Raw genomic sequence first — 13,845 nt, 5'->3', positions numbered from 1 at the left:
CCACCTGCTTCGTAAGCCTTCAATCAGATTTGCTCCCCGGGAAGAACTATGAACATCTAACAGCTGTTTTAGCCAATGGGTTAGGAGGTGTGTAATGAGATGCGTAATGTGGTGCACTAATGGGGTACTCATGCATACAGTGGGGAAGTATGCTTCTTACATATTTTATTTAAGATAATCACTTAAAGATATAATAGTAACTATTAAGATATAATGGTAATTATTTAAGGAAATATCAGATTACAGAATACCTCTGAAGTTTGAGAGAAAGTGCTATGAAATGGCTGAATAAAAGTGGATAGTTTAAATTTAACCACTTGCTTACAGCTGGTACAACATGTGCACCACATTTAATAGTAAAAATAATCCGTCAGTAAATGGTTAAATAGAGTTGTGTTTATGCAAAAAAAAAAAATTTAGAAAGGGAAAAAAGGTCAGTTCTTACAATACAATCTTTAACAAATGGTGATGAGGTGAAATTAACTATAAATTAAACAGCTATGAAAATCAGCAAAATAAAAAAGGCTACATTATTAATTTAAAATTCCTTCACTCTCTTTTTATACAGCAGAGACTTTTGTTAGATTATTAGAAAGTAAATTTTTATTTTTTCCCCCACTTTTTGGTATACATAAAATAGAACCTAAGTTATCAATACTTCGATTTCCCATTCTGAACTTACTAAACTAGTCACTAAAATGCCCCCGCTTACTGTTGCAATAAAAAATCGGAATGTAAAAACCAGGAAAGATGTCTACTTTGGTTGGTTTTCCAGGAAGATCACTTATGAGGATTATAAATTTTTGTTACTTACTACTATAGATGATCAGAAAAATACTATTTACTTTATCAACCACAATTAGTGTATATGCATGTAGAAAAAAGTGCCTACATCTTAGAACAAATGTATAGAGTTTCATATTTTAAATATTATATTGTAGGCTACCGATTGTCCAGTCGAATGTGGCAAAATACTAGGTCAGATAAGATGAAAAAATTTTTCCTACTCTGTTTTTACATCATCAAAAACACAAGTTTACATTTTAGGATAAATAATTAATGCAAAACTACTCTATGTTTGCAGATACAACACAAATGTTATGACTATGAAAAGTTAAAATTTAGGAAGTATCACAATATACAGACAATCACTTTAGCATTCCTCATCCCAACCCATGCTGGCGGTCCAAAGGTCAGGTTTTATTTTCAACAAGTCCCATAGTACGAAGGTTGCTGTCTTTTAAAATGTGTAGTTCATTTAAAAATATTTTTATGTTACAATTGAAAGCTTTAAAAGAATATTAACAACTATAAATTATAGTAAATATTTTTAAAAAATGTTTACTATCTTATTAAAATTATTATAATTAACAAAATTACGGTTACAAAATTACGGAAGGTTGCTGTGTTTTAAAATGTGTAGTTCATTTAAAAATATTTTTATGTTATAATTGAAAGCTTTAAAAGAATATTAACAACTATAAATTATAGTAAATATTTTTAAAAAATGTTTACTATCTTATTAAAATTNAAAAAAAAAAAGGAAATTTTTTTTTAAAATTCCTTTTGCATTATTTAAAATATCAGGTCAAAGAATTATCAAAACATAAAAATTTTAAGCATTTAATAAAGCATTTATGATAAAAATTAAAAATATTTTAAAATGCCATAAAACACACGATGTGATACTTACTTTATCTTCATCTTGTTCTTCATAGTCAGAAGAATGGGAATGACCATCTTCACTAGTACTGTAACTGGTACGACTCTTGAAAAGAAAGCAAAAAAAATATAAATCAAACTGAATTTAATATACATTCATTACAAAACGTTAAAAGTAAAAATTAAAAAAAACAACAGAAAAATATAATTAAAAAATGCACACTACTGATATGCATCTTTAATCCCTATCCCTAAAATTAACTAATTAATAGTTTAGGCATTATAATATATGTGGCTGTATTCAAGGCAGGTAAAATAGAGACATTTGTCCCAGGGCCCAGTTTAACTTTCTTGCAAAAGGTGAAATGCTTTGTAATTTTTTATTTGCAGTATATTTCTTGTATGAATATTCATCTATGCTTATAATGTTCCACAAATTTAAGGAAAGAATTCTTGACATTTAGTACATGGAAATAAAAATAAAAAGCAAAAAACATCTAGTTTTTAGTTAAAATAATCACACAAAAAATTTGAAACTAATAGTGTAGTACATCTCTGAAAATTGATATTTCTAGAATTAAAGGTAAATTATTATTTGGAAAGACTTCGAAGAAAAATTTACAAAATATGAAAACTTGATTTTAGTTTTGAGGGAAGAGTCCACAATGGTCCTCAGGTCCATAAATTCTGAGTCCAGCTTTTATCATACATTTTTAATGCATAATTTAATTCTAAATAAATAAATTGATTTTTTCAAATTTTAAATAATTATAATAAATAGTAATAATTATGCATTGACTAATTTTTTTTAAAGAAAAACTTCCTTAGAAAAAAGAAAGGACATAGTAACTCTTTCTAAGGGAGGACAAACTTCAGCTTTGATAACACTTAGCTTTGCATAAAAATGAATAGAAGCTTCAGTGAAATTTATAAGTTATTAATATTAATAGTTGCATTTTTTAAATAACAAAATAAGGCATTAGGAAGCACAGATCCATCAATGTAAGCATTAATAAATAAAAAAATAATCATATAAAAAACATTTAAACAAATAGCATAATTTCTCCATTTGGCCAGTGTAAGTAAATTCTGTTCCTTTATCATTTATATATATGTATTAAAAAAAACCCAGTTAAATATACGGATTTCTTATTCATGACTTTATCGCCTACGGATAAGTACTGACAATAAATGGAATGAAAATGGATAAGCATCCACCCATATAATGATATTTAATAACAATATAGTTTATTATTATAACTAAAATAGTAAAAACAATATTTTGAACAAGCAAATATTTGAACAATGCAATTTTTTTTTGTAGCAAAGGTATTTTTAATCGATCACCATGTGGCAATTATAATATGGAATATCCTAAAAATGAATGGTCTTTTGCAGTCTTTATCATAATTCGAAATAGAAGTTTAATTCACTTTAGTCATTTGCTTTATAGTTTTATTTTATTAAGAAAGCTGTTTGATAGTTTAAATTTTTTATGTATAAATTAAATAGAAATGGTATTTAAAAACGGCGCTATATATTTTCTAAAATTAAAGAAAATGATGCATAGCATAATTAACAAGAAGGATGCATTTATTTTTGTAATAGGGAGGCTTAGTGGTGGATCACCCTTGATAAAAACACTGAAAAGAAAAACATTGTACATAAACATCTTGTTGTCCTGTATTAATACCAATGTTATTTTACAAGAAGTGAAATTTCAGGAGATTAACAAAAGAAAATACAAACAAACTGAGCAATAATTTTAACCACTGTTTAAGTGTAAGAAATAGGGTTATACAAGCATATAATGAAAATATACCAATAGTGATTCATATCTAGATTTATTCGCAGCGTTTTTAAAACACAAATAACTCGTCTAAGTGCTTGGGATAATACAAATAGAATGAAATACGACAAAAGCAAATATAATCTTTAAGAAGATACGGGGCGTAAACAGAATAAGTCTTTTATTTAAAAGAGAAAATGTATTCCGTTAACTTACGACCGGAAGAAGCATTACTTTAGTAAAAAGCATGTTTCTTGATAAGAAGCAGATAAATTTTTAGAAAGATTGAAATTACAGTATTTTTTCCGCAATTCCTTAAAGTTTATTACATATTTAAAGTACCCGGTTCATTTCAGCTTTTCAAAACAAACAAACGTGTTCTAAACGAGAAACGATAACGATTACAATATATTACAACCTGTTTGATGACGATTTCAGAACCAATGACGTAATGCGAGATTAAAAAAAAGAATAAAAATCACTCTTTTTCTTCTCATCCTTTTCCGTTTCATAATATTTTTCCTTCGAAATATGTATTATGATAAGAACTTAGTTTAAACTGGCAGAAAAACTCGAGTTTTATATCAATATTTTTTTAATTTAATAAATGGAATTTTCGAAAATTCTTTTTGTAAATTAAAATTGAATTTAATTGGCTTTTTAATTTTTTTTAGTCTTCGCAAAATTATGAATATAAATATTAAATTATTTTACATAGAATAAGACGAAGAATTTTTAAAATTAATTTTATCAAAGAAGCTATCGAAACNACAAGAAGGATGCATTTATTTTTGTAAAAGGGAGGCTCTGTAGATCACCCTTGATACAAAAAATAAAACACTGAAAAGAAAAACATTGTGCATAAACATCCCGTTACTGTCCTGTATTAATACCCATATTATTTCACAACAAGTAAAATTTCAGGCGATTAAAAAAAAAAATACAAATAAACTGTGTAATAATTTTAACCACTGTTTAAGTGTAAGAAATAGGGTTATGTAAACATATAATGAAAATATACCAATAGTGATTCATATCTAGATTTATTGGCAGCGTTTTTAAAACATAAATAACTCGTCAAAGTGCTTGGAATAATACAAATAGAATGAAATACGACAAAAGCAAATATAATCTTTAAGAAGATACGGGGCGTAAACAGAATAAGTCTTTTATTTAAAAGAGAAAATGTATTCCGTTAACTTACGACCGGAAGAAGCATTACTTTAGTAAAAAGCATGTTTCTTGATAAGAAGTAGATAAATTTTTAGAAAGATTGAAATTACAGTATTTTTTCCGCAATTCCTTAAAGTTTATTACATATTTAAAGTACCCGGTTCATTTCAGCTTTTCAAAACAAACAAACGTGTTCTAAACGAGAAACGATAACGATTACAATATATTACAACCTGTTTGATGACGATTTCAGAACCAATGACGTAATGCGAGATTAAAAAAAAGAATAAAAATCACTCTTTTTCTTCTCATCCTTTTCCGTTTCATAATATTTTTCCTTCGAAATATGTATTATGATAAGAACTTAGTTTAAACTGGCAGAAAAACTCGAGTTTTATATCAATATTTTTTTAATTTAATAAATGGAATTTTCGAAAATTCTTTTTGTAAATTAAAATTGAATTTAATTGGCTTTTTAATTTTTTTTAGTCTTCGCAAAATTATGAATATAAATATTAAATTATTTTACATAGAATAAGACGAAGAATTTTTAAAATTAATTTTATCAAAGAAGCTATCGAAACATAGATTAATAAAAGAACTTGATTTAATAAATTAGCAAAAAAACTATCATTTTTATTTCTGTATTTTATAAATACATGAAAATAATCTAAAAATGATTTTGGATATACATAAAATATGAATTCTGTAAATTAGTTTAATTTACAGGACTTTAATTAACCAAACGGAACCTATATAATTTTAATATCTACAAATTTTCTACGCATTAATTTTTATCATACAACAATTAAAATCGAAACACTATTTAATAAACTATTTTTAATTACATTTATCAAATGACAACTGTAAATAAATGAAGAAAAAAGTTAGTTAGAGCAATTTTTACAAATTTGCTAAAAAAAATGGTAACAAGCATCATTTTGGATTGTATATAACCTTCACTTCTTGATTACTTTTTTTTTATCAGCCCGCGCACTCTTCTAGTTTTCTGACTAATTTTCCTTATTATTATTGTTATTATTAATTTCGATAATTGGAAAATTCGTGTACTTTTTGGATCATCGTCGTGCTATTCCTAAGGGGAACTTGCAACTCGAGAAAAAGAATACTTGATAAAGCCCAACCATGTGATTAAGATGTCATTGCTGTGCTTGACTGGTTAACACTACAGCAATTAAACTTAGTTTACTATCACGCTGAATCATTTTTTAGAACAGATTCAATTGATGAATATCTGCAAGCGACGTCACGCGTGTGTGTCAAACCTAATTAGCTTCTGAAACGTGGCATAAACGAAACGCAAGATGAAATCGCTTGCAGGTATCCAATTGGCGATGAACTGTAGCTGCTAGATACACCAAGATTAAAACAATAAATACTGTAACATTCACGATTTTTTTAATGCTGCAAAACTTTTGTATTTTGCTTAATTTTGTATTATTTTTATTTCATTATTTTCTTACTAACTGTAGAGTATCTAAAACTACTAAAAAACAATTCCGATTCATTAGTATATAAAACATGTTAACTCGATTGTATGTTGGGTACCTTTTCATAGATGAAGGTTGACATTGTCGATAACTCATCTCCCCACATGGGTGACCAACTATAATATAGCCTCTTCTGTATTTTCGATTATCTTTAGCTGATTTAATTCCTGAGAATGACTTCTGAAAGGGAGGGGGGGGGTTGACCCTCAAACTCTTCTCTTGGCTGCGCCGATGTTAGCTGTAACTCTTTTTCATTTACAAATGAGTGTAAAAAATTTCAATCGTTAAATAAAAATAGAAATTTAATTTATTTCCACGCAATTTTATACTCATCGAAAATTTTCAATATCTATGCTCCCATAAGATGGAACGTGAATACATATTTTAAGGAATTGCAGACCTTGACCTTCCAGAAACTTTTTCGCAACCCAAAATCGATTCGGCATCATCACCTTGACCCCTTCCCCTTTAACTCTTTTCACAGGTAAAGTCACAGCATCCTCTTCTCTCTTCAGCAGGGTTGTTTCCTGTCTTTTTCCATTTTGATATTGCTGCCATGGCAACCAGAGTAATTCTAAATTTTCCCCTCTTAGCATGATTTCAATTTCCCCCCGGGGTCTTTTTACAACTCATTTCCCAAAAGCAATTTCGTAAAGTTAAAAGAATAGGAATGACAAGCAATGTCCTCCCGAGAATGAGTTTAAAAAACACTCAAAAGAAGTTCAGGGAAAAATAAAAGTGCAGAGATAGCTGATTTTGTAAGGATTCTGAAATTGTAATTTTCATAATTCAATTCAAACTTTTTCTTTTTTAAACATTTATTGCTAAACAAAATAGTTAATAAAATAAAGAAATAAGTAAATAAAATTTAAAAAAATAAATATGAGTGTTGTGTGTAATAACAACACTCAGAAATTTTTTTAATATTTATTTTTTCTTTTTTTCACAAGGAAAATCGTGGTATTTGTCGATTTAGAAGTCAATCAGTGTTCGATGTAAACACGCATGACGTCTCTAACAGGTATCCAGTTAAAGCTAATTTAAATCACACGATTAGGCACTTCGTCTTCCTCTCGAATTGCGATAGTCAAATGACAAAGATTTTGTTGTTTAACTTAACAACAATAATTGAAATAGTCATTTGTGTGGTGTTTGACTCAAGTTTTGGTAATTATGTAAGAATAATAAGTCATAAATAAGTTGACATAAGTAATAACTTAACACTTTTTAACTTTGTTTATTATGATTGTCAAAAGTCAGTATTAAAATAATTTACAGTAAAAAGTAATTAAATAGAAAATTAAATTGAATTTTTAAAATTATCAAAATTTACGAAGAATTAATTTTTATTTTATTTTGAGAAGATGGAATAAGAGAAATTTTTAAATCATTAATTTATGCATGTATTCACCATTATGTATTTATATCAATGGATGGATGCATATACACATACTACACATATAAATACATATATGCAAATACTTTCACCATGTGCGATATGCATGTATTACGTGACTGTACTGAATTACAGTCATGCATAAAATGCGACTTATTTATAACTGAAAAACACCCTATTTTTGATGTTTCTAAGTTTCTTATTTCTTTTCATAGCTAAATTAGGAAGATTAGTCAGAATTTATTTTAGAAATTAAAGATCAACCCACGGGTAATAAATTCGAAGAAAATCTAAGATGATTCTAACTATGAAAGATTAATAAGGTCATTGCTTATTAGCTTTGTATCAATGAAATCTCTCAGTTTTAAAGAATATCTCACTGTTGAAATGACGCAATATTTATAAACATTTTTACTATTTATTCGTTACTAATAGTAGGATTTTCAAGGATGAAAATATGCGTTGTGCTTTCATTTTCACTAGATTTATGAACTCCTTAATTTGATTTACGAGCAGAAGGATCACAAAATAAGATAAATGATATTCATCGTTTTAGAGATAATAACGATACATTTAACAACGCATCTTTCAATAATTTCCCACATACACTGGGACACACAACATTCGACGTATGTTTAAGAACATTTTTCTTTTAAGAAAAACATTACATAAGTATGCTTTTAAAAATGTTTCTGTGGGGTTAGGATTGAAATGTACCACGAAGACATTAATGAAATATATCTGTAATATTTTAGAAATATTTTTAACGTGTTTGAAACGCTGTAAATAAAAACTTAAACAAATGGTTAGATGATTTAAAATGAGCTAACATTCACATTTCTACTTTATAGGAACGAGTTAAAAACATTTTGATTTTTTTCCCGTCAAATAATTGAATTTCGAAATACAAAGAAGTAATATTTCTGTTGCGTTTGTACAGGAAATAAGAAACGGAACACCTTGAATAATACCTGATTTAATGATCGGATTTTCATGTTTTAGGACTAACTTTTGATGGTTCGAGAGGGTGACCTCAAATATCATAAATAATTATAGCAGACAATACTTAAAGTTAACAAATCAGACACAAAAACGTACTATCTCAGAATAAATAATACTTTTTTTTGACAATTCCCAATATTTTGATCAGGAAAGTAGGTCTAAGTTTGGACTCCTAAATGTTCATTTTACCTTTCGCGTATTTCGCCATATTGAAACATTTTTGCACACAATTCTAAAATTCGTTTATCCATGCAAAGAAACATTGCTTAAATACTTATAATTTTTCATTATTTTATTTAATGATAGTTTTTTCGTTAACGTAGTACACATAGTAAACAATAATAGCGCCTTGATCGAGATTATACTTTATTATACAATTATCTAAACATCTAATATTATACGTGATTATACATCTCACACTCTCTCATTCAATCGAGTGATTTACTGACGCCTCATTAAACATAAGTTTTTAATCACTTTGTTGATATTGAAATCATCGTAACAATTTCGTTACGGTTCATCAGATACTTCAATTTTGTCATAAAATGATTTTATATTCTGCATTTATTAATTAATCATTTAACTGAACGAAAACATGATTGCAAAATAATTAGATAAATTGATAGCTGATCTCCACATATTTATTAATACAAAACTCTTTGCTATTAATTTATAAAAATACTCAGAGTAAGTATCCAAATTACAAAATATAAAACATGGGTCGAAATAAAAAGCTTAAATCGATTACTCAATGATATCCTCTATTAAAATACTATTTTTATCAAATAAATATCCTTCACTCTTAAAGAAATGAAAATGTGCTCCAAATCAAAAAACTAAGGATCATTTTTTTTAGGTGAACAAAGTGATCGTTTTCAGCTGTGTGATTTATAGTTTGAAATAATCCAGTAATAGTATTGATGTGTTACAAAAGGACGTGGATGGTAGATCTCTATCGAACACTCATTTCATTTATGGTTCAAGTCACGGAAACATATGAATGAATTGATGTAGCTCTGCAAGATTTCATCAATTTCTCGTTTTTCATCGAAATGGATGGTTGAAAGAAAAACGGGTGAAAGTATTAAAAACATTTTTGAAGAAATAGAGTATTTTAATTTTTTAAATCAGCAAATAATCTTAATGCACTCTTTCTTTGTTACATCGTTATTATGCTGTGATATTTGTCAATTTTACTTAAGTCGTAAATGTGTTATAACTTTTATGTTGTGGTACTAATATACGTATTATTAATAAATGTGTAAAATTTTTATGTTATTATGGTACTCCTATTAGTAAAACTTTCAAAAATTTATTATGATGAAAGCTTTTTACATGTGAGAAATAAGTGATTATTATAGTCTTGTGTAATTAATACCAGATTATACTCTAGGCATACAGAGCTCCAAACTCTTTCTAAGTTTTCTCTGAAATTAGCGATAGTTTTATCAGTGTTCTTTATGTTTTAAAATATAAATTAAAATGTGTTTAAGCTTTTTTTAAACTTTTTACTGAGCTATGTATATCGGTGTTCTGTAATCTCATCTTTTAATATATATCATTAAGTTCATGCCAAAAAATTTTATATGTTTGGGATTACATGTTGGTAGTTAAGCGAAAAAGAAACAAATAGGCTATTGACATTTGTTGACTTATCTGTGAGGAGAACGGCATGAAAAACATTAAAACCCGCTCGAATTTTTGATGAAACTTTGATTTAATGCAATCTTTGCATTTCGTTTTTATTTTCTCTTTCAACAAAATCAGTTTTGATATGTTCAGTTCCACGTTCCTGATAGCTTATGATGGAATTTTTGTTTTTTCCTTGCTTAAATATTATAATACGATTCTTAATACCTTTTCATTCATTTAAGACAAAGATTAAACTATACATTAAGTGTAGTCAGTAAGGAACACCCTGTATATATAGAATAGGCCAAAAATTCCACTGTTATTCGTATTTTCTTTATATATAGGGATTCAAAAGTAAATTTTTTTTTAGTTTTCAAGAATTTACTTTGGGTTAAAACTCATAACTCAAGTTGAAAGTTTTATGAAGGCAAAATACAGCGCATTAAATTTTAAGAAATACATAAAATACGTAACCTTTTAGAGGCAAAAATTTCTTTTTTAAATATTTACAAGACAGAATTATAAGTGATATTCTAATTATCATTTTTCCGAACAAATGTAAAATAATATTTAATCAAATTTTTCTAATTCGACACATAAATGAAGGTTCAATGTTATTTCTATAAATGTAATTGATATAAATGCAAACTTTGACGTAAATGCAATCAATATAAATGCTACTGTTGAGATAAATACAGAGGATATAAATGCAAATCTTAGTATAAATGCAAAGATTGGCATAAATGAAATAGATATAAATGCAATTTTTGATGTAAATGCAAACTTTGGTGCTTATGAGAGTGGCACGAATGATAACTTTTATAACAATGATAGAATTAATATAATTGCGAACGTTGGTATAATTTCAAGCTTGTGTATAAATGCTAGCTTTGAATGAATGAAATAGATATAAGTGCAATCTTTCATATAAGTGCAATTTTTAGTTTAAATGCAATGTTAATGCCAAAAAGTTGATATAAATATAGATGATATAAATGCAAATATTGGTTTAAATAAAATAGACATAAATGCTATTTTTGGTGTAAATACAAACTTTGACACCAATGAAATTGTTATAAATGATCACTTTGATGAAAATGGAAATTAATATAATTACAAACTTTGGTATAAATGCTAACTTCGAATGAATAAAATTGATATAAATATAAACTTTGGAGTAAATGAAAACTTTGATATTAATGAAAACTGAATTTTTCTAAATCCCACTTCATCAAAATGATTCCTCCAGAGCCTTGGTGGCAAAACCAATAATCCAAAGAAAAAAAGTAAAATAAAGAACTAATATAGTCTTAGAATTTAAAATCAAGAGGTATAAGTACTCAAGTACCTTTACACCCCTTTTTATTTGCAGCTGATGTCAGGAAAAATTTTACGATATCCAGGATTACACGGCGGACAGCATTTTGAAAATTGATGAGCTTGAGATAAAGATCTGGGACGATGCCAGTTACAGTTACTTATATGGTTTTTTTTATTTTATTTTTCATCACGCTCTTCAGAAAACGCGAAAGGGAAATGATATGGAGAAAAGATATTACTTTTTCTTTTCTTTCGCAAATAACTGCTATTTACTTTTTTTCCCCTTCATATTTTCAAGCAATGTTGCAGTGCTCTTATGATGATAGTAATGGAACACATCAGCTTTGGTCACACGCTCGCGGGCTGAAATCAGAATATATTTTCTTCTTGTTATTTTACTTTTTTTTCATTGAAAAATTCATTAAATTGCATATGAAGCAAAAGTTGAAAATAAAGTAGTGTTAGCTAATTGTTGAAAATTTTAGAGAAGTCACAATTTAAGTTGACCCTAATTGTTTATTATGGAGTGATTTGTACCAATAGATACAGTTTAGCTTTTAATTTCACATCGGCTTTATCTTATCACAAAGTATCTTTTAACTTTTTTAATTAAAGCTATTGAGAGTCAACGTAACTCGAACAAATTTTAAGACCAAATATCACAACACACTTATTTTGAAAGACGCCATGCTCTTCTAGTTAAAAAAATTCTAAAGGAAACTAAAAAATGAATCCTCCAGCAAGAGGATGCTTCAGCACACAAAGCTAAAGCTTTTTTAACAACAAGGCACACATTATTGTCAAGCCTTAAATTTCAAAAGTATAAATTCTTTTATCATTTTGGAAGAATAATTAGAATATAATTTAATTATTAAATGTGAATATTATTATTTTTTACTTGAAAATAAAGTCATCAAGATTAAAAATAGAAAAAATAATTCATGTTGACCGTATCTCTCATGTAAGGGAAAGTGGGGGGGGGGGAGACAGGGTAGCTGAGATTCGAAAGCTGAACTGTTTCACCTTTGAAACTCTCACAGATTGAATCAATTCTATTCTATATTCTATAACCGTCGCTGAACCCAAATTTTGAATTGACGACTACCCATGTTCAACTCCGTATTAATTTTGAACCCAATCCAGAAGACAAGGGAACTCATGGATCAGTACCCCCAGAGGTATGGATGTGTTAGGAGGACTTTGTGACCTCGACAGATTTAACATTGCACTAGTCTCCATTTATTACACGGGGATTCTTCGGCCGGCTGGATTCGAAATCCCTTTCTCACGAACACGAGTCAAATACCTTACAGACTAGCAGGGGTGGCGAACCTTTATACACCAACGTGCCATTTTCTCTAAAAAAAATTGCTTAATGAGGTCATAGACGTGCCGTCAAATAATTTTGGCTTCGTGANAAGAATAATTAGAATATAATTTAATTATTAAATGTGAATATTATTATTTTTTACTTGAAAATAAAGTCATCAAGATTAAAAATAGAAATAATAATTTATGTTGACCGTATCTCTCATGCAAGGGAAAGTGAGGGGAGGGGGGGAGACAGGGTAGCTGAGATTCGAAAGCTGAACTGTTTCACCTTTGAAACTCTCTCAGATTGAATCAATTCTATTTTATATTCTATAACCGTCGCTGAACAGCCGGACCCAAATTTTGAATTGACGACTACCCATGTTCAACTCCGTAAACTTTTACTTTTGAACCCAATCCAGAAGACAAGGGAACTCCTGGATCAGTACCCCCAGAGGTATGGGTGTGTTAGGAAGACTTTGGGACCTCGACAGATTTAACATTGCACTAGTCACCATTTATTACACGGGGATTCTTCGGCCGGCTGGATTCGAAATCCCCTTCTCACGAACACGAGTCAAATACCTTACAGACTAGCAGGGGTGGCGAACCTTTATACACCAACGTGCCATTTTCTCTAAAAAAAATTGCTTAATGAGGTCATAGACGTGCCGTCAAATAATGTTGGCTTCGTGATTATTGGGAAAATAATAATACTAAATACTATCAATTTAAAATTCTTTATTTACACTGAAAAGAAAAATACATTTTGCAATGTCTCAGTTATACACGTAATTCAACTTAAAGTAACATCAGTGTGACTTCTGTTGTTGCAGATTAGATGACAAATAACTTATATTAGGTTGTAAGATGTTAGTTTAAGCAGGACTGTTGATTTTTTTTGATAGTTATTTACAGTTAGATTTTATTTTTACGGTTATTAATTGTTTTTTTAGTATTAATTTTTAATTTTTTTATTAATAATTGTTTATTATTTTGTTTGTTTTTGTGAATTTTAATTTAATTGTTACATATGCTTCATAGCGTAA

The 13,845-nt window shown here is 28.2% G+C and overlaps 1 protein-coding gene across 4 annotated transcripts in view; it reads right to left on the bottom strand.

Annotated features, from left to right (window-relative positions):
• Positions 1 to 13,845, bottom strand: part of LOC107439224 (SAM and SH3 domain-containing protein 1) — a 131,237-nt gene that overhangs the window by 22,199 nt on the left and 95,193 nt on the right. For all 4 annotated transcript variants that reach the window (XM_043044430.2, XM_043044429.2, XM_071177061.1 and 1 more), the window contains exon 4: positions 1,694 to 1,768. In XM_043044430.2, the coding sequence (XP_042900364.1) occupies positions 1,694 to 1,768 (75 nt within the window). The remainder of the gene's footprint in view (positions 1 to 1,693; positions 1,769 to 13,845) is intronic.

Source organism: Parasteatoda tepidariorum, chromosome 2 (genome assembly GCF_043381705.1).
Source record: "Parasteatoda tepidariorum isolate YZ-2023 chromosome 2, CAS_Ptep_4.0, whole genome shotgun sequence".
NCBI lineage: Eukaryota > Metazoa > Arthropoda > Arachnida > Araneae > Theridiidae > Parasteatoda > Parasteatoda tepidariorum.
Note: the sequence above shows the minus strand (reverse complement) of the source record. Positions and strands in the feature narration are given on the sequence as shown.